The sequence below is a fragment of the Nelumbo nucifera genome, chromosome 1 (genome assembly GCF_055504915.1).
Source record: "Nelumbo nucifera cultivar China Antique chromosome 1, China Antique-T2T, whole genome shotgun sequence".
In the NCBI taxonomy this organism is placed as follows: domain Eukaryota; kingdom Viridiplantae; phylum Streptophyta; class Magnoliopsida; order Proteales; family Nelumbonaceae; genus Nelumbo; species Nelumbo nucifera.
This window is the reverse complement of record NC_142649.1, coordinates 185,413,391-185,435,556: the sequence shown is the minus strand read 5'-3', so window position 1 is coordinate 185,435,556 and position 22,166 is coordinate 185,413,391. Positions and strand designations below refer to the sequence as shown.

At 39.6% G+C, this 22,166-nt stretch overlaps 1 protein-coding gene across 2 annotated transcripts in view; it reads right to left on the bottom strand.

Moving 5' to 3' along the window:
* The window catches only part of TPP2 (tripeptidyl peptidase ii), a 125,479-nt gene that overhangs the window by 92,750 nt on the left and 10,563 nt on the right, over positions 1 to 22,166 (bottom strand). The window contains exons 6-9 of one of the 2 annotated variants that reach the window (XM_010257090.3): positions 11,241 to 11,327; positions 11,023 to 11,165; positions 6,445 to 6,595; positions 6,228 to 6,350 (exon numbers count right to left, since the gene is read on the bottom strand). In XM_010257090.3, the coding sequence (XP_010255392.1) occupies positions 6,228 to 6,350; positions 6,445 to 6,595; positions 11,023 to 11,165; positions 11,241 to 11,327 (504 nt within the window). The remainder of the gene's footprint in view (positions 1 to 6,227; positions 6,351 to 6,444; positions 6,596 to 11,022; positions 11,166 to 11,240; positions 11,328 to 22,166) is intronic. The other variant, XM_088895601.1, reaches the window with a different exon arrangement.

Genomic DNA, 22,166 nt, shown 5'->3' with positions numbered 1-22,166 from the left:
AGTTCAGAGATCTCTTCTCTACAAGATGCTTTCAGTAGGGTCCTTCGTATAGAAAGTTCTCCACCTGTTCAGCCTAGTAGTGCCCTTGTCAGCCGCAATAATTCATCTGAATCAGGAAGACAACAATACAGGAGTGGTAGTGGTAGAGGATCCAACAATTATGACAGGTCAAGTAACTATGACAGGAATACTAATACTCGTGGACAGGAGTCAAGAAAGATAGTGTGTCATTACTGTCATAAGCCAGGACATATGAAGCAGGATTGCAGGAAGTTGCAGAATAAGAAAACTCAGTCAGCCCATATTGCATCCACCACGGATACTTCTGAGAAGTCTGTTATGATATTTGCAGATGAATATGCCAAATTTGCTCAGTACCAAGAATCATTGAAACCTCAATCTACTCCTGTTACTGCCATTGTCGAGTCAGGTAAACCCAATACATGTCCTGTTTCCTCCTCTTCAAAATGGGTCATTGATTTTGGAGCTACAGATCATATGACAGGTAATTCAAGTCTGTTTTCTACCTTTCAGTCACATAAATCTACCTCTCCTGTTACTTTAGCAGATGGGTCAACATCTTGTGTTATTGGGTCTGGCACAATTAGTCCAACACCATCCCTTCCTTTGTCATCTGTTCTTAGTTTACCTCAGTTATCATTTAATTTAATTTCTGTTAGCAAACTCACTCGTACCCTTAATTGTTGTGTCTCATTTTTTCCTGATTATTGTTTATTTAAGGATCTTACGACGAAGAAGATTATTAGTAAGGGACATGAGTCTGGAGGTCTCTACATCCTTGATACACAAGTTCCAAGATCTATAGCCTGTTCTGGAGTTGTAACCTCTTTTGAAGCACATTGTCGGTTAGGCCACCCCTCTCTCCATGTGTTAAAGCAAATTTGTCCTCAATTTCAGAGTTTGTCGTCATTAAATTGTGAGTCTTGTCAGTTTGCTAAACACCATCGTCTTAGTTCGAGTCCTAGAGTCAATAAACGAGCTAGTGCTCCTTATGAATTAGTCCATTCAGATGTTTGGGGTCCGTGTCCAGTTGAGTCCAAAATTGGGTTTAAGTATTTTGTTACTTTTGTTGATGATTACTCTCGTATGACATGGTTATATTTAATGAAAAATCGTTCTGAGGTGTTTTCTCATTTTTCTGCTTTCTGTGCTGAAGTTAAAACTCAATTTAATGTTTTTGTACAAATATTGAGAAGTGATAATGCTAAGGAGTACTTGTCAGAATCCTTTCAAACTTACATGCTTCAGCATGGCATTCTTCATCAAACTTCTTGTGTAGACACACCATCTCAAAATGGGGTTGCTGAACGGAAAAATAGACACCTTCTTGAAACTGCAAGAGCTTTGTTATTTCAAATGAAGGTTCCTAAACCTTTCTGGGCTGATGCAGTTTCCACAGCATGTTTTTTGATTAACCGTATGTCTTCATCTGTCCTTCAGGGTAAAACTCCTTATCATGTTCTGTTTCCAAATAAAACATTGTTTCCTATTGAGCCTAGGGTATTTGGGTGTACATGCTTTGTTCGGGATGTTCGTCCTCAGGTTACCAAACTAGATCCAAAATCTTTGAAGTGTGTTTTTCTTGGGTATTCACGTGTTCAAAAAGGGTATAGATGTTATTGTCCTACTCTTCACAAATATCTTGTGTCAGGTGATGTTAATTTCCTAGTACTCCTCATTCAAGTCAGGGGGAGGATGATGATTTGTTAATCTATACTGTCACATCATTTGTTTCACATCCTATTGAATATGCTCCTGCCCTAAGCCACCTACAGTACAGGTTTATTCTCGGCGACCAACCCCTCCAGATCCATGTCCTGCACCAGCTCCTTCGTTGGCAGATCCAGTCTCAACTGATCCTGTTCCTTCGTCATCAGAACCAGTCTCTAATGATGATATTCCTATTGCTCTTCGTAAAGGTAAGCGTAAGTGTACTTATCCAGTATCTTCATTTGTGTGTTATAATCATTTGTCGTCCTCTTCTTGTTCTTTTATTGCATCTCTTGATTCCATCTCTGTTCCTAAGACTGTTAAAGAAGCCCTTTCTCACCTTGGATGGCGTAATGCTATGATTGAGGAGATGAATGCTTTAGAGGACAATGGTACTTGGACCTTGGTAAATTTACTTGCAAATAAGAAGGCTATTGGGTGTAAATGGGTGTTTACAGTTAAAGTCAATCCTGATGGGTCCATTGCCCGATTGAAAGCCCATCTTGTTGCTAAAGGATATGCTCAGACTTATGGAGTGGATTATTCTGATACCTTTTCTCCTATTGCTAAACTTACTTCTGTCAGGTTGTTTATTTCTATGGCAGCTACTTATAATTGGCCCCCTTCATCAGTTAGACATCAAGAATGTTTTTCTTCATGGGGATCTTCAAGAGAAAGTTTATATGGAGCAACCGCCTGGCTTTGTTGCTCAGGGGGAGTATGGGAAAGTTTGCTATCTTCATAAGTCTTTGTACGGGTTGAAGCAGAGTCCTCGCGCCTGGTTTGGAAAGTTTAGTCAGGCAGTCGAGAATTTTGGTATGAAGAAAAGTAAGTCTGATCATTCTGTTTTCTTCAAGCACTCTGTTGTCGGCATCATTTTGTTAGTTGTGTATGTGGATTATATTGTCATTACAGAGAGTGATACTACAGGGATTTCATCCCTTAAATCCTTTCTCCACACTCAGTTTCATACCAAAGATTTGGGAATGTTGAAATACTTCTTGGGTGTTGAGGTAACAAGAAGCAAGAAGGGAATATTCTTATCTCAAAGGAAATATGTACTTGACTTGTTGTCTGAGACGGGAAAGTTGGGAGCTAAGCCATGTAGCACTCCAATGGTTCCTAACTTGCAGCTCACAAAAGATGGTGAATTATTTGAAGATCCTGAGAGATATAGAAGATTGGTTGGAAAGTTGAATTATCTTACTATAACTCGTCCAGATATTGCGTATTCAATTAGTGTGGTGAGTCAGTACATGTCCTCTCCAACAGTTAATCATTGGACAGCTGTAGAACAAATTTTGTGCTACTTAAAAGGAGCACCTGGGCGAGGAATTTTGTATGGCAATCATGGTCATACTAGAATTGAATGTTTTTCAGATGTTGACTGGGCAGGATCCAAGGAAGATCGAAGGTCTACTTCAAGCTATTGTGTATTTGTTGGAGGGAATTTAGTTTCATGGAAAAGCAAGAAGCAGAATGTTGTCTCACGTTCGAGTGCAGAATCGGAATATAGAGCTATGGCCAAGTCTGTGTGTGAAATAATGTGGATATATCAGCTTCTGACTGAAGTAGGTCTTAAAACTTCAGTACCAGCCAAGTTGTGGTGTGATAACCAAGCTGCTCTTCACATTGCATCTAATCCTGTTTTTCATGAAAGAACTAAGCATATCGAGATTGATTGCCATTTCGTTCGTGAAAAGATTCAGCAAGGTTTGATTTCCACAGGTTATGTGAAAACAGGAGAACAACTGGGAGATATCTTCACGAAGGCTCTTAATGGGGTTAGGGTTGATTATCTTTGTAACAAGCTGGGCATGATTAATATCTATGCTCCAGCTTGAGGGGGAGTGTTATAGACTATATAATTAAAATAGGAAGTAAATACTAGGGAGATATGATGTTACAGACTGTATAATTAAAATAGGAAGTAAATACTAGGGAGATATGATTTACCTTGATTGTAGGACTGATTTGTAGGAATTTGATTAGTCTTCTTTCCTCTAACATATTCTTTCCTAACATAGAATTTGTAACTTGTATATATACATACGAGATTGATGAATAATATAACAAATTCTTCTTCTTCCTCTGTTTACTCTTGTTTTACAATAAATAAGGAAAGGAACCTAGGAGGGGATTATCGATTTGGGAATACAATCTCTCTCAAGGACTCTTTTGAGAGTCCCTGAGTTAGGCAGTACCTAACAAGTTGGTATCAGAGCCAAGATGCCAAGCACAAGGTCATCCGCAATGGAGAACAGAGTCAACAACATGGGAGAAATGCAAAGAATATCGGCTGACGTCAAAGAAATCAAAGAAAGCTTCGCATCCTTGCTTGAACGACCGGCACAGGCACCACCTGCGCCGAATCAGGAAGAGCGCAGTGACACCAGTCATCGAAGCGGATCAAGAACAGCAAGAATCGAGTTTCCCATCTTCGCAGGGGGAGATCCCACATCCTGGCTTCTGTGAACAGAAAGACACTTCGATTACCACGACACACAGGGACTTGATCGTGTCCCATTAGCTTCTACACACCTGGAAGGAGAGGCGATCGTCTAGTACTAGTGGTACCGGCGACGGCACCCAAGAACCACATGGGCAGACTTCACCGACGCCTTAACCATGCGATTTGGAGTCTCGGCCTTAGAGAACTATGATGAAAGCCTCGCTAAGCTACGACAGACCGGCTCCGTCCAAGATTATCAGATGGCGTTTGAAAGATTAGATGTGCGCGTGCAAGGCTGGCTAGAAAACGCGCTTGTCGGCAGTTTTCTTGGTGGACTCAGGGAAGAATTGCGGCTGGAGGTAAAAGCCATGCAACCCACCATCGTTCTTGAAGCAGCAGCATTAGCTCGACTACATGAAGACAAACTGAATCGGGCAAGAAGGATTAATCAACCACTGGGAGCTGCGATCATACCAGGTATACCGAACCCAGAACCAGGTATCTTGGGTAAACCGGAGCCCAGATCAGGAGTAGGAATCACAAGCAAGGACGCCAACTCTGGTTTAGGCCCCGACTCAGCCAAGAGGTTAACCTGGGTTGAGATGCAAGCCTGACGGGAAAAGGGCCTTTGTTATGCATGTGGAGACAAATTCGGGTCGGGCCATCGCTGTAACATCCCTCAAGTTTTCTTCCTTCAACCTAAAACCGATTATGTCGAGCAATCAACAGACATTGAAGAGCCAATGGACAACCAAGAATGGGGGCAATGGACAAAGGAATAACCGGAAGTATCCCTGCAAGCCTTGACCGGTCTTGCTTTTCAAACTATGAGAGTAACCGGACTGGTATAAGGGCGCCATTATCAATTCTGATAGACAGTGGCAGCACTCTCAATTTCATTACCCAAACATTGGTCAGACAACTAGGGATTCCGATCCAACCATGTACAGCCTTCCGGGTGCACGTAGCTAATGGGAGCAACCTGGTGTGCGACAGTACGTGCACAGAATTAAAGATGAAGATACAAGGACATGAGTTGGAGGTATATCTACACTCCCTGGAAATCAATGGAGCAAATGTAGTTCTCGGAGTCCAATGGTTAAGGCAACTAGGGCCGGTGATATGTAATTTGGCCCGCCTCACCATGGATTTTCAAGTGGGCAGCTCACAGGTGCATATTCAAGGGCAGCTGTCCAAGGGTCCAAGACCCATTAGTCTCGCCTCCCTAAGGAAACAGGTAGCAAACCCAGCCCACATCATATTAATGCAGATAGACTCCCACGAGAACGGCACCATTCTAGCCCAAGGAAGCAGATCCGAAGAAGGCTGCACACAACTACAGCAGCTACTTCAGAAGTTCTCAGTGATCTTCCAACAACCTAAGGGACAAATTTCACGCAAAGGGAATCACATCGAACCAGAGGCATTGGTGGTATGGTCAGGTCTCCCAATTGAGGATGCAACTTGGGAACCTTACTAGGAGGGGATTATCGAACCAGAGGCATTGGTTGTTTGGTATTGGTGGAAGTACATCTAAAAGTCCCTTTGGTAATTATTCCATTTCTACTTCTACGCAAATAGTAAAAACCTTCATTTGAATAGATACTTTAGCCAATGAAGTTTATGGAAATCATAAGATCAATATTTTCTTCTTTAGGTTCCTGCCCTAGTAAAGGCAACTCCCTTAATCGTTCTTTAGAATTTTGATCCTTCCAACATGCAGTTAGTCTAGGTTTTTGTTTCAAAACATATAGTGGAAGCATGGGGTTATACTGGCATTTTATATTTAGATTTTCCTCAATGGAGACTTCTTGTCTAAACATACTTTGAATTTTCCGCATAGGTAAAATTTAAAGGTGTAACCCTAACATCTACCATGCATTTTTGGTTAATATCAGTAGACTGAGATACAAGGAAAATAAAATAGACCAAGATACATAAAACAGCTAACAAGGAAAATAAAATGGTAGATTTATTGTATCTCAGTAATTTATAAATGAATAACCAGCAGAATTTGTTTGGATCAAATGGAAATCAGAAATACCTCTACCGCAGCTATAAGTGCCCGTGTTAGACCAGTTCCAGTTTCCATTGAACCTAAGCGTGAATCTCCAATTTTACATGATACTATTTGTGCTCCAGGTGCTACTCCATTTAGCAAAGGTTCCTAATTGCAATACAATAGCCCAAAAACAGAACCACTTTAATGGGTCAATCAAACAAATAAAAGAACATGCAGCTAGAAGGCAAATTAGCAATACCTTTGGATGGAAAGCTGTAGCAATACCAGCAACATGAGTTCCATGGGGAGAGGAATCTGTTACAATGCTTAAAATGTTCCCTTCATCATATACATTGGTGACAAAGGTGCAAGCATCTAGCTTGCTGAATATGCCATACTTCCTTTCAGTCCTGCATTATTACTTCTGAAGGGTTAAAGTTCAATTTGCTAAACATAGTAAATTTCTCTTCCCCGGTTACAGTTCCACAGCTCATGCAAAAGAAAAAAGAAGAATAAGATGACAACAGTTCTCTCCAAAATATGCATATAAAAATAATGAGAATAGCTCCCTCTCATGCCAAGCGTTAGCATAAAAGCTGCTTTTTTGAATTGCTCTGTAAAACACAGTTCACTAGTATCCCAGAAAGGTTTTGAGTGAATGAATGGCAACGGAAATTCTCTCTTTTAACCTTAACTGTTAAACTGTAAACTTACATGTCCACCTACTACGAAAACGTGCATGTGCTTGTAAAGATCTTATAGGGACCAATAGCAGGTACACAGAGTTACATACGAGACACAGCAAGACCAGTGTTTTAAAAGGCGCACCTAGGCGCAGAGACGAGGCGGTTTCCAGGCTAGGCGCCTCACCCAGGCTAAGGTGCATAGGCATTAGATAGGCACTCGCCTCTGCACCTAAGTGTGCACCTCAGGCCAGGCAACAAGCGGCCCAGGCGTGCGCCTGGATGAGGTTTTTAAATACCTTTGAAAATAACATTAAAATATAAAAATAACTCAAACTAGAAAACATAAGCAAAAAGGAAACCGAATCGACAGAGGGGTCTTTGCCAAAAAAACAAAAGAAAAAAAGAAACTGAGAGGGAAGAAGAATTTGTTCGTCCAATGCAAGCCTGTTTCATCCAATTCCAAACTCCAGTTCGTCCAAGGCTGAATCGAACAGAATTACAGAGGCACACATATTTTTTTTCTTCCTTTCTTTTTTTCTTTTTTTCTTCCTGCGGCTGAGAAAGCTTGCATACAGATTCAGCAATGTTTTTGACACAAAAACAGGAGCTCCGCCCCTTTTTTTTCAATTTTTTTCTCATTAAATCAGGGGGCTCTGGCCCATTTTTTTCTGGTTTTTTCTCATTCAAAGTTTAAAACAGGGGCTCCTCCCCTTTCTCTATTTTTCACAGCTTTTTACACAAAAAACAGGGGACCCACCCCATTATTTTCATTGATTTTTTACATTAAAAGTTTAAAATAGGGGCTCTGCCCCATCCTTCTTTCTTGCACAAAAAACAGGGGATCCGACCCATTACTTACACTGTTTTTTACATTAAACAGGGGCTGTATCTGTTTTCATTTGATTTTTACATCTATTATTTTGTATATTTTATATTTTCACACTTTCTACCTCTAAAACAGGGGATGTGTATGCTTTGTATCTACTTTTTATGCAAAAGTTGGGGCTTCACCCATTATTCTTCCTTGTGGATTCACATTCAGGTACTTGAATTTGTAAATTATTTGTAAACAGTAGAATTTATAAATTATTTGTAAGGTAGTATAGTTTATTTATTTTCGAAGCCTGAGGTCTAAACCTATTTAAATTTGAGTATTGATAGTTGCAAATTGCAATTTTCAAGTTGCAACCAATAACAATTGCATTTTTTTATTTTTTATTTTTTATTTTTTATATTTTTATTTAGAATTTTAGATTGATAACTAATTTATTTTTTATTTTCTTATAGACCTTGACCTTCAAACTTTAAAGACATTAATTACATTAGACTTATTGGCTCTTGCCAACCAAGTAGAGTAAAGAGAATGAGAGACAAATCAGACAATACTCAAGAAAGCAATAGGAAAGACCCGGGCTGGAAATATTGCTATTTGCAAGATCCAAAGAATACAAATACTGGCACTTGCAAATTTTGTGGCAAAGTGACAAATGGAGGGATCTATAGAGCAAAAGATCATTTAATTGCTGGAAGAAGAAATGTAAAAGTTTGTACTAAATGCCCCAAAGAGGTAAAAGAAAAGATATTAGCATACATGCACAGAAAAAAATCAATGAAAGAGCACATGATTGGAGGTCAAGAACGCAGAATTCCAGATTTTGAATATATAATTGAAGATGAAGATGAGAGATGGAGGGTAATCACATTCCTAGTGTTGGTGGGAATGTAAATTCTGCTTCATGTTCAAGAAGAAATTCTAAACAGCCCCCCATAAAAAGGCAAACCATTATTAATGATGCATATAATAAAGGGAGAGAGCAAGTATGCATATGCATTGCTAGATGGTTTTATCAAGCTAGTATTCCCTTGAATACCATACGCTTGAAAAGTTTTAAAGCAATGGCAGAGGCAATAGGGCAATTTGGTCCAGGATCAAAAATCCCAAGTTACTATGAGTTGTGAATTCCTTCCTTAAAGAAAGAGGTTGATTATACAAAAACATTGCTTCAACACCATAAGGAGACTTGAGAAAAGTGGGGCTGCTCTCTTATGTCTGATGGGTGGAGGGATAGAAAGGATAGAGCCCTCATAAATTTTTTGGTCCATAGCCAGTCCTGGGGCAATGTTTATAGAGAGCATCGATGCTTCATGTGATGTAAAAACAGCTAAGAGGTTATTTACCTTGCTTGACAAGATGGTGGAGAGAATTGGTGAGAAAAATGTTCTCCAAGTTATTACTGACAATGCACAAAATTATGTCTTAACTGGTGAGTTTTATACTTCATTATTATTTCAATTTAGCTTTCATCTAGCATTTTCACATGTTAGAGTCATAGTTATTAAGTTCTTATTTCTTGAATTGTTTTCTTGTATTATTACGGAAGTTAATGACAGCAAAGCATCCTCATTTGACATGGACATTGTGTGATGCCCATTCTTTGGACTTGATATTGGAAGCCATTAGGAAGTTGCCTACTATGAAGAGAACAATTGAGAAGGCAATTGCCCTTACGGGGTATATCTATAACCATCCAAATTTATTGAACCTAATGAGGAAGTTTCAAATCAAAAGGAATTGATTAGGCCAGCAAAAACCCATTTTGCTATTTCCTTTCTCACATTGTAGAGTATATACAAACAAAAGAAGAATTAGAGAGATTTGTTTAACTCAAAAGAATGGAATGATAGCAAATGGATAAAAGAAGCAAAAGGGAAAAGAGTTGGAGAGATAGTCATGATGCCTACATTTTGGAAAAATGTCATCTTTACTCTTAAAGTGTGTGGCCATCTTGTTCATGTATTAAGGATGGTGGATCGTGAAAACAAGCCTTCTATGTGTTATATTTATGAGGCTTGGACAAGGCAAAAGAGGCCATTGACAAAGCATTTGGTGGAAGGATGGAAAAATATGAAGACATTTTTTAAATTATTGATAAGAGGTGGGAATGCTAATTCCACCAACCATTGTATGCAGCTGGTTACCTTTTAAACCCACAATTTTATTATGATGATCAAGAGAGAATTGAGTCTGATGAAGAGGTTATGATCGGGCTTTTTAAAGTAATTGAGATACTTGAAAAGGAGAAGAACAAGAGAAGTGCAATCACTGATGAATTATCCAAATACAAGAATGCAGAAGGCATTTTTGGTTTTGATATGGCCACTTCCTAGAGGAAAATTAAAGCACCAAGTAAATGATAACATTGATTTAATAAAATATTTTACATTCTTAATATTTTTATTTAGCCTAATCACTAATTTAGTTATTATTTATACTCTTTAGCTGATTGGTGGACCATATTTGGTGCTTCTACCCCAATCTACAAAAGATTGCGGTGGAAAAAGACCAAGACAGCTTCAATTGGAAGATGAAGAAGAGGAGGAAGTTGATGTTGATGTTCAAGTTGGAAGAAGAAATGGAAGAGGATTTTGATAACTACAAGTCAGATGACAATGAAGATGACATTGAACTTCCAAGTGAAGATGAAGAAAATGTTGATTGAGTCTTGAAGAATGGCTGAAACCTTAGACTCTTTTTCTTATAGAAAATAGTCTATGTCTATGACTCATTTTTGGGTAAAAAGTTGTCTATGACTCTTCTTTTTGTAAGAAAATTGTTCATGACTGTTTTTTTCAAAGAAAATTGTCTGTCTCTTTTTTTTGGAAAGAAAATTGTCTGCCTCTATGTTATTGTATTGCATTAATGGCTCGCAGCCAGCTTGAAGTCTTGAACTTAATGTTGATTGTTGAGTACTTAAGAACATGAGATTATCTTATTTCAGACTTTTGTTGTTATTTGACATATTAATAGGCTTATTGTTAATCAAGTTCAGTTTGAGTTTTCTCCAATCCTAGAAGGTACAAAGATTTCTCTCTTTAAGAAGATCATCTTATTTCACAATCCAGTTCCTGGAAATATGAGAAAGCAGCAAAATTAAACAAAAACCAGTTTCCCATGCTATCTATAGAACTATAAGAACAGCAACATCTAGTGGTCCCCCCCCCATGCTCATAGGTATTGAAGCCTTAATAGTTAGTGGTATAAAACTTGCTTACTACTTCATGGTTCTTTTTTGAGCATATTCCACATCAGCTCACCTCAGCCTGTGTTTGGATTTCCCTATTATATTATAGAAGAAACAGGATATGCGCACCTATAGTTTGTTAGGGGAACGAAATCAGCCAGTTTCCCGTGTTCTGAGTCATCCACAAGGCTCTGTGTGTCAAGAGCAACCCTCCACACATTACCATCATGCCACACAACAGCATCTATAACAGGCCCCCGATCATCATAACTCTGAAACAGAAAAATATAAGTAGTACTAAAAAAAATGACCAACTTAGAACAAACTTTCATAATCTTCAAACTCACATTGCCTTGTTTCTGAAGAATATCAACTCTATTTTGAAGATCCTCGCGAACCTTTTTTAAGTTGTTGTCCTCCACCTTTGTATGTTTCTAAACTCAGGAAATTCAGATCAAAGTAGAATAACAGCCCAGATGAGTATGCTGAAACAAAACAAAACACAACAAGTACCTATTTCAAGCAAATATTGTTTAGGTGCATGTGCCTTTCCCCCTTTGATTAATGAACTAGATAGATATGCTCATATTGTAGCTTTCGAACCCTTCAATCCCATTTTTTTCGTTTACAATGATTTTATCAACAAAATTATAATAGGAAACCATAGAGAATTAGATATTCATAAATTATAACCATGAAGTTCATCAAAAATCTACTTTTAAGTAAGCCATTAGACATTTAAACATATGATTCTTAGAGTGGTGGTGGAAAGGTCCTTCCTTGGGAGTGGGTTAGCCAGCCTGGATCCGTGGAGGGAAGAGTGGAGCGCTCCTCTTCTTTCGATTGATTCGACTGGTTCAAGGTTTCAGAAGTCGAATGGGCTCCAAGCTGAGGGCAAACCAAAGGTTGATGGAGAGGGAATTTCTGGAATAAAACAAGCTAATGATGAAAGTGGGGTCAATGAGTTGGGGCTGATCGACTTTCGAGATCATGGAAAGGTGAAGAGAGGCGAATCAGGGGAGTTTTCAAAAGAGTTCTTGAGTGATGGGGTCTTCTTGAGGTTGAGAGAAGTAAAGAAGGGAGGCCCGTGTGATTCAGCCTTTAATGTCGAAGGGGGCAGGGCTGAAATAGAAGGACACCTGGCAGTCCAAGAGCAAAAAGGGTTGGGGTCTTTGAGGATCGGCCCATAATAGAGGTATTCTTCTTGCTTAACCTATAGAAGTGCATGCACAAATCACACAACTTTCCAATTCCCACCCAATCTTCCCAAAACTATATTGTTGAACCATTCCCCACCCTATAAAATACAAGGCTAAGGAAGGCTGACTGAAAGCTCATTATCCCTTTCCATACACTAACTCCAGAAGAAGACCTCACCTCCTTGGTATCCCACCCAACTTAAAAGATTACCACTTTGAGCTAGCTCAATATTCATTTCAAACACAATGTTTTCACCATATCTATAATCTTTACAATATTTCCAACATGTTTCTTATATTTGGACAACCGACATTTCCACCGACACCGACATTTTAAACCTCTGCCTTAATATCTATCTATAAACCCAAGCTCATGGAATACTACTTTTCAACATGTTTCTTATATTTGGACAACCGACATTTCCACCGACACCGACATTTTAAACCTCTGCCTTAATGTCTATCTATAAACCCAAGCTCACGGAATACTACTATTCAACCAAGAAATGACAATCTTGCAAAAGTGTCGTAACTTCAGCTCTGACAATATCATTTACTCCAATTGGACCCAAAAACAATACTTTGATATTGCCCAATAAATCTCTAATTATTCCTCCAATTCCTGCTTGTTGAGGTTGCCAAAGGAACTGCCATCAAAATTCAACTTCAATCTTGGACTTGAGGGTGGTTTCCATTCCATCATAGTCTTGTCCTTCACCATTGAATAGATAGCAACCATTCACCAAGCTCTCAGGATGTCATTCGCATGGACTTATTTGAACACTTCCAGGGTTTTTACCCAACTTGCAACCTTTAGTCTTATAAAGCCTACTAATTGACAAAGTCAACATTTTTTGCAACCAAGCAGTCAAGGGTGAAATGGACTAAAAAATCCAACCAGATAACAAGTTAACTTGACCTACTGAAATAGAACTGATTCAATCACAATACCCAGCACTGGAAACCAAGCGATAACTCAATGTGACATTTTCTAGTACCTTGGTTCATCATAACAATGGAGAGATAAATACAAGAGGTCACCCATAGAATTAGAGCATGATGGGCAAAATGGAGGGTGTATCCAAAGTCTTATGCTAGAGAAGATTACTAAAATTAAAAGGAAAATTCTATAAAACAATTTGTAAGGCTAGTAATGTTGATCGGAGAAAAGTATTGGGCAGTCAAAGGATAGGGTTAGAAAATAAGTCATTTAAAGAAACCTAGGAGTAGCTCCAATAGGTGATAAGATGAGAGAAAGTAACTTAAATGGTTCAATCACGTGCACAGAGGACCACCTACAGCACCCGTAAGAAAAGGCGATCAATTACAAGTTCAAGGGGATAGAAGGGCTCAAAGCAGACTAAAAAGGGCATGGGTTAAAGAAGCAAGAAATGAAAGTGCTCATAATTTAATAATGGATATGCAAATAAACAAATTACAAAACTGAATGGTAAAATAGTACTAATTAAGCCAACCCCATATAGTTAGGATTAAGGATGATAATATATGATCCAGCCCAGCCTGGCCCGCAAATTTTCAGGCTTAGGCAGCCACATTTCTATCAAGCCCAGCCCAGCCTGGACCCATATCAAGCCTGCACATAATGTGGGTCAGGCCCAGGCCAAGCATGCCTTAGGCCCAGCTCAGCCCAGAAATTATTGTATATAGTATATAGTATTATATCTCAGACATAGGCATAATATCTTACATTTTCTAGTAATAATGTAATATCTTACATGGTATAATATTTTACCAAATATGTATCTATATAAATGTAGTATGTACGGCATGTATAGATAGCATATATGTATATAAGGTATGTATGTGTATATGGTATAGTGGCATACAGGCATGTATACATGCATATATGGTATTTACGATATTTTACAAAATATATATGGTATTATATAATAATGTATACACAATAACTTTTTAAAGATGTTTTTTCATAACTATGAGCATAAAGTTAAATTAAAATTTTAAATTTAATTCATACAAACCAGCATAGAGATGTAAAGTGGGCCCTGCCAAGCCGGCACGGCACAGCCCATGGGCAGCCCGCTCAAAAGGCGGGTCGTGCCATGCTGGCTCGCGGGCCGTGCCGCCCTCCCCGAGTCCCCGGTAGAAATTTTGGGGATCGGCCCAGCACAGCCCACGGCCCAGGCGGGCCCGTGCCATGCCGTGGTACGGGCCTGAGGCGAACCGGACTGCACTATTTTTTTATTTTTTTGTTTTTTTTTGAAAATTTTGATTACTTTTCTAAGTAAAATTGTAAAACTAAAATATTTAACTTTCCTTTGAACTTTGAGAATTGGGAACTATTTAAAAAATTAAGAAATGAGAAATCTAAGTTATCTAACACATAAATGAAAAAAAAATAATACTTAACCAAATTGAAATAAGAATGATGGAATAACAAATTAGAAGAAAAATTGGAATTTTATTTCATTTAAATTTGAATAGTACAAATTACAAATACAATGATTGGATCATTGGATACTTGGATGAATGAAATATGAAAATGGAATAAATTAATAAAATATAAAAAATACAATATGGTTACAAATTGAAAATACAAAATTACATTGTTAAAAAATTAAAAAAATATATCAAATAAATTAAATAAAATTTTAAAAATTTACAATAATTTGAAAAAATAAGAAATTCTATACAAGTAGTCAAATTCATGAATCATCATTCATGACTTTCATCATTTGCTTCGGGTGAAATATCCGGTGTAGATCATGCCCTCCTTTGTCTTGTAATCTATCTTTTGCATCTAGACAATCCTTGAAGCAGATGCACATCTCTGTGCTTTCATCGTTAATGCAGCTTCTTTTGTCATCGAGCACGCTGGTACCTACACTAAAACATGACTCCGATGGAACTGTAAACACCGGAGGGGTTAGTAGATCACGTGCCATGGCGGCGAGAACTGGATAATTTTTCGAATGTTCACTCCACCAGGCTAAAATATCAAAATTATTTGATCTTTTACCTAAATTAGAAAATTTTGCTTGTAAATCTGTTCTGTGTCAAAAAGAACGAACCTAGAGATCAGAATTTCTTTTTTGCACAATGGACAAAGATTGGAGATCAGTCATTTCTCCCGTGAGGAACAACTTTAGAAATTCTTTTTTGCCACATACGATGGGTCTCAGTGGTGGCCATTTCTGGTTACCGTCACAGGGACACATCTCCGATGACGAAATGAAGATATGGAAAGGCCCTCGCCTCGCCTACCACATCTCTGGCACAGTCGACTAGTTACCGTCACAGGGATGCGCCTCTGATGACAAAATGAGGAAGATCTTGAAAGGCCCCCCCACCTCGCCTCGCCTACCTCATCTCTGGCACAGTCGGCAACGGTGAAATGCCCCCATTCAGTGGCTCCAGTCGCTTACCAATCCGATAATTTGTCAAGACACCGGCATAGTATCCACCTTTCTCCTCCCAAAACGGAGGCAACTCGAGAGAATTCTTTCTTAGTTTTCTTTTCTTTAACGCTTACAGCCATCCCCCAACAGAGCAAAAGAAGGATTTAGATCAGAAACTAGCTGCAACCCACCACACGAATGTTGTCCCGAACAAGTTGAAAGTTTTCAATGCGAGCAAAGATGTGGATTTGGCAAGGGAGCTTGTACCGGTTTTTGTTCCCGGGAATGTTGGGTATGGTGCCCTCAACGGCAATGAGTTAGGCATCAAGGAGAGGAGAAAGAACAGGTATTGATCACCTTAATAGCGTTGGGAGTCATAAGGGCTGAGGGGTTCTCGAACCAGCCCTACCATCTCCCATTCGCTGATCCTACCAGTGTAGTACTGAAGTCTGACAATGTTGGTGATCACAAAACCCACCATGTAAGTCTCATAGCATGAAGAAGCAACAAAGGGAGAAGGAGAATCTTGAATTTCTGCTTTAGAAAACAGGATAGGCCAAGCTAACAATGGATGATCAGAAGAGCCAGACCATGCTAACGATGATCCAGTCCTGCTCACGGGCAACGATTCTTACCCAATTTATAGAGAGGGACAAAGGGTAATATTGAGTTTTAAAAAAAATTATGACACATTGTGTCACGTGTATACGGATTTTGACAAAGGGTAATATTGGGTTTTAAAAAAATTTATAGGACACATGGTGTCACGCGTATACGGATTTTGACATAACATTAATAGACACTAAACGGCAAGGGTAGAGCTAGTCAAATGTCAGAAACAGTAGGGGTGGTATAAGACAATAGTTAAACAGTAAGGGTACAGCTTGTCAATTAGCTAAACAGTAGGGGTATAGCAATATCCACCCATATATACCACATATATGGTCCCTACACAACACTATGCACAAATATCGAAAGGAAGAATACTTACTTTCATAACTTGGATAATAAGAGTTTTAAAAATGTTTAACCAACTGACAACTCTCTCAATGTCCAACTAAGAAAGTACTCGTGTAGCAATCTAACTTAGCCCTAGCAGCTATAACTACCCCATTAATGGTCGCAAGGCTGGTGCAAGTGGAATGGTAGAACTCTATCCATCTATTGAAGTAGACACCACATTAAAACTTCTTTTCTATTGCTTTATCCTAAATCAAGGAGGGAAAAGGTATGGATGCAGCTTCATACATGTAAGTTAGGTGGGCAATGAGTAAGTCTGGGAAAAAATCACAACTTCACAAGGATATACAGGCATGTAAAATCAAAAATCTAAATTTAGCTAGCACTGCCAAAAATTCAAATGCTTGATATCTCTCCACCAACTTTCTACAAGTAGCAGGGTCCTTGGCTTCATACAGTCTTTTAAGATGATCAATTTCTTAGCATTAGGACTTAGAGTAAAAAAAAAGAAATTTTATTAAAATGAAAAAGGCAAGCACCTTTTTTCTCGACTTCAATGTCAAGAAGTATAATGACAATGGCTTCTCCCCTTATATGAGAAACCTCAGACCAGAAAAGGTAAGCACAAACTACATTTAATATTTATGAATATATCTCCCTAGATCTCCTTTTGTTTTCCTCATCCGTAAGAAATTTCTACTAAGATGTGATTGCATAGAATTACAGAACAGGTTCAAGAAAATTGGAAAGTATCTCCAAGACTAAATTCAAAAGAGAATAAAAATTATTAGAAACGGTAAAGTTATTACAATATGCCAAACATCCCAAGCTGAGGGGAAATGACCCCAAAGGGTGAAACTACTATCACAATGCCAACCAAAACAATTCTCCCTGTTTACTCCTTGCTTGGCCAAAGTGTCTACCAAACCATTTGCTTAAATTCCAACCCATCTAAACCTGACCCCAACCTCCCTCGCGCGGGATAAAACTATCTGCTAGCCTAAAACCATGAAAGAGGACTGGCTAAGGGGCTGTTTGATAACAGCAGAAGTTGCTGAACTAAAAGACCTATTTCTTTGTCTCTTAGTCTTAGTTGTTAGAATAATTAAATAGTAAAACTTTCAAGAAGTATAGTGATCTACCCAACTTCAGTTTCAGCAATTAAGGTGCCCACAATTAAAAACTTATTCACTAAAAGACAAAGCAATAAACTTTTCAATTCAGCATCTTCAGCTGTTATCCAACGGCCCCAAGTATAAGGCCAATATTTGCCCATTTGTCCATCACAATCTCTAAAAGCACCCCCCCCCCCAATTCCAGAATGTCTTGGATTTCCACTTGATCTTCCATCAAAGGTCAGCTTGATACTAAGAAGAGTTGGTGGAGCCCTAATGATGTCATCTGTTGAGTATTCCTTAAATGTCATCTATTTGAAACAGCCTCTTACTCATTTTCTTCCCATTATCCCATATAGTTTGTAAAGAACATTGATGTGGGCCCCACAGCTGTGGTCCCACTCTGTCCGTAGGGTAGAATGTATCTAGTCACAGCTGTGGTCAATTTGTTATTCTGTTATTACTAGTTTCAGTTTTATATTGTTTGTTATGTGTTAGCAGTTATGATGTAAACATCAAGCGCAGATATGTCCTTTCATGTAACTAGCATAACATATATATATTAAATTAAAGTGGCGGCGGCATAATATTGACATTTTGTTCTTCTCCTCAAAATCTGTGTTCTACTGCTCTTTCACCACTCTTTCTTCTACTTCTTCTTCACTTTCTCTTCTCATCGAACCTGAAATTTCTTAGTGGTCAAGACTGATAGCAGTCTTGAACACCTACATGGTATCAGAGCCAAGTTAGGATTTCTCATGTGAGCCTAATACCAGCCGACCACATGAGAATCTCCTGGGACTGGAAGCTGAAAAGGAGGAGTTCGCAAACTGATTCTTGGAGATCGCCAGAGGTGCTAGCAGCTATTGGAAACTTGCTAGGGTTGCAGAGTGTTGGGGGTCAGGAAGGATCAGAGAAGACTAGGGTTCGGGTAACCCTAGAAGGCAGCGAACAATTTTTCCTTGTAAGTTGTTTACTTTCTAAGAGAAGTTCTATCAGAGAAGATAGGTTGGACCTATCTAGAGGGGAAGGCCGAACAATTCTAGTTCTTTCTCTCTTCGATTCACTAGGGTTTTACAGCAAACCATGGACCGAACTGTCTCAACTGTGTTTCTATCTACTCTAGGGTTTGAAAGTGATCTGCGGCAAGCCCTAGTGTTTGACTGAACCCTGTGATCTACCTAGAGCTACTCTTAAGTTTATTGGTGGGTCCGATCAGATTCTAGGGTTTCTTATTAACCCTACTGCAAGCCTATCTATACAGTTCTGTTTGGATTGTGCAACTGAATTGCTTACTGTAAGGACTGATTAAAACCCTAACTTTCCCAAGCATATCAGATTTTTTTAAGCTGTTCTCAAAGTCCTACGGGGTTAGAGATCTACAGACAGCTACTGCTATGTTGGCTAGTTTGTTTCAGATCAGAATTATCTCAGTTTTGTGCACATACACTGAAAATACAGATCAGACCTATATTGTTTTGATTGTGATTGGTAGTTCAAGTGCGGTTTTTGAGACTTCACAGAAATGGAGTCTAAAATTCAGGCAGAAAGCAGCTTTGGGAACATCAGTTATGGTAGTATTTCTGAGATGGGTGGTCAGATTACGACCGTTAAGTTTGATGGATCAAACTATTTGGAATGGGCCCAATCAGCCATGATGGCTATTGGTGGAAGAGGTAAATTAGGGTACCTCTTGGGAGATATTAAAGAACCTCCCAAGGGAGACCCGACATATACCAAGTGGATGCAAAAAAACTACTTGGTTATGACATGGCTATGTAATTCTATGCAGCCTCATATTAGCCGGAATTATTTGTGGGCAAAGACAGCTAAGGAGATATGGGATGTTATGAAAGAAACTTACTCCCAACCCCTTAATGTTGCCGGAGCATATGAATTGAAATGTGAAGTGAATACCCTTAAACAAGGAGAGAAACCGGTGTCGGTCTACTTCTCTACCTTGAAGTCCCTGTGGCATGAGATTGATTACTTAGAGACTCTTGAGTGGGAGAGTCCCAAAGATGCTCAGACCCATAGAAAGCACATCGGGACAAACAGAGTGTTTGAGTTTCTGGCAGGACTGAACTCAGAATATGATATTGTGAGGCAGCAGATTTTGACTAGAGACAGTGTGACTCTCTCTCAGGCTTTACTCATTTGTACACAGTGAAGAGACCAGAAGGAAGGTTATGATGCAACCTCACCCACCCACACCAGCCTTTGTAGCGGTTACACCCAGATCAGGGGGTGATTCAGAGAAGGACAGGAGGAAGGAAGACAAAAAGGATGTAGTATGTGAACATTGTAAGAAGCCCAAACACACAAAAGAGACATGTTGGAAACTGCATCCTCACTTGGTTCCTGCGAAGTTGAGAAACAAGAAGGGAACTGCTCATGTAGCCATGAACACTGATTCAGCATCCTCATTTGGCACAAAAGGAACATCTTTTGAGACCTTAGCTGCAATTCGGGCTGCCCTAATACAGCTAGAAAAGGAAGTTGGAAATTCAGCTCAGCCACCGCAGCCTCCATCAGCCCCTGCCACATCTGCCTTCGCCCATTCAGGTACTTAAGCTTCAGTCTATCATGCCTCAGCTCCAGGTACTACTGAACCTTGTTGGGTAATAGACTCAAGTGCATCTGATCACATGACTAGCTTGCCTTCATTGTTTACTACTTACCATTTGTCTTCTGGTAGGGATAAGGTATCTATTGCTGATGGCTCCCTGGTTCCTATTTCTGGGAAGGGTGACATCAAGCTTTCAGATACTATCTCCCTGTCATCTGTCTTGCATGTTCGTAAGCTTGATACTAACCTTCTTTCAGTCAGTAGTATTACCAAGCATATGAACTGCTCAGTAACCTTCTTCCCTGACCGATGTGTTTTTCAGGACTTGGAGACGCAGGGGGTGATTGGGACTGGCCGTGAGACGAATGGGATCTATCTGCTTGGGGAGCGGTTCCGTCAGGGAGAGTCAGTTGAGAAGTTGTCTTTTGTTTCTCAGAATGTGAGTCCGGTTATGCTTTGGCATGACCGATTAGGTCATTTGTCTTTTCGATCTTTACAGAGTCTATTTCCTGCTTTATTTGAGTCTATTGAGTTGTCTCAGTTACAGTGTGAAAGTTGTGAGTTTGCTAAGCATTGTAGAAAGCCTTATTTATTGAGTAATAAAAGGAGTGATAATTCTTTTGATATTGTGCATACTGACGTTTGGGGGCCCTATCATATCCCTTCCATGGGTGGGTACAGATATTTTTTGTTATTTGTTGATGACCATACCCGTTTTTCTTGGGTATATCTCATGCGTTCACGAGATGAGGTACCTTCCCTGACCCAAAATTTTCACCAAATGATCCTAACCCAATTTGATGCCAAGATCAAAGTTCTCAGATCTGATAACGCAAAGGAATACTTTGCTAAATCATTGACTTCTTATCTTCTTCATCATGGGGTTATCCACCAGAGCTCTTGCCCTCATACACCTCAGCAGAATGGAGTTGTCGAAAGGAAGAATAGGCACATTTTGGAAGTGGCTAGAAGCCTCATGTTTACTTGCAATGTTCCTATTCGCTTCTGGGGTGATGCTATCCTCACGACGGTATACCTTATTAATCGGGTTCCTTCTAGGGTCCTCGATATGCGATCTTTTTCCCTTCTACATCCACGCGAGGACTTGCTTTCTATTCCCCTTAAGACATTCGGTTGTACTTGCTTTGTTCAGCTTCTCGGACCTCATCACTCCAAGTTCGAACCCAAAGCCTCCAAATGCATCTTCCTTGGTTATGCACAAACTCAAAAGGGTTATTGCTGCTATGATCCTGTCTCCGGAAGGAAGTTTGTCTCCATGGATGTCATTTTCTTTGAGGGGACACCCTATTATCCTCGGGTTTCCCCTCAGGGGGAGAGCAGTGAAAGTGGGGATTTGAGTTCTTGTCTTCAGGGGGAGAGCAGTGAGAGTGGGGCAGTTCCTTTACCTATTCCAGTGGGTGGGTGATGAGAGCTGCAATGGTGAGGGTAGTCAGAGGGATCAGGAGTTAAGGGAGAGCTGCAATGGTGAGGGTGGTCAGAGGGATCAGGAGTTGAGGGTTTATCACAGGCGGTGCAAGCAGGTTGATCCTGATCATCAGCAGTCCAGGTCAGCTCCAATCTCATCTGCAGCTCCAGGTCCAGATACTACAGTCCCAGAGCCCACAGAGACTTCCCCTATAGATGATCTTGACCTTCCGATTGCAGTCCGAAAAGGGAAACGACATTGTACCACATCCACAGCCCACTGTATTTCCCATTTTTTATCCTATGATCGCCTATCTCCTACCTACAGGTCCTACCTTAGTTCCATTTCCAATGTTCCTATTCCAAGAACAGTGCGAGAAGCCCTATCCGTCCCTGAATGGAAAATGCAAGTTGAGATGGATGCCCTGTTGAAAAACAACACCTGGGAGGTAGTTGATTTGCCCAAAGGAAAGAAACCAGTTGGATGCAGATGGGTATTTACGGTGAAGCATAATGCAGATGGATCTATTGAGAGGTACAAAGCTCGGTTAGTTGCAAGAGGGTTTACACAGACTTATGGTATAGATTACTTGGAGACCTTTGCACCGGTAGCCAAGATGACTACTAT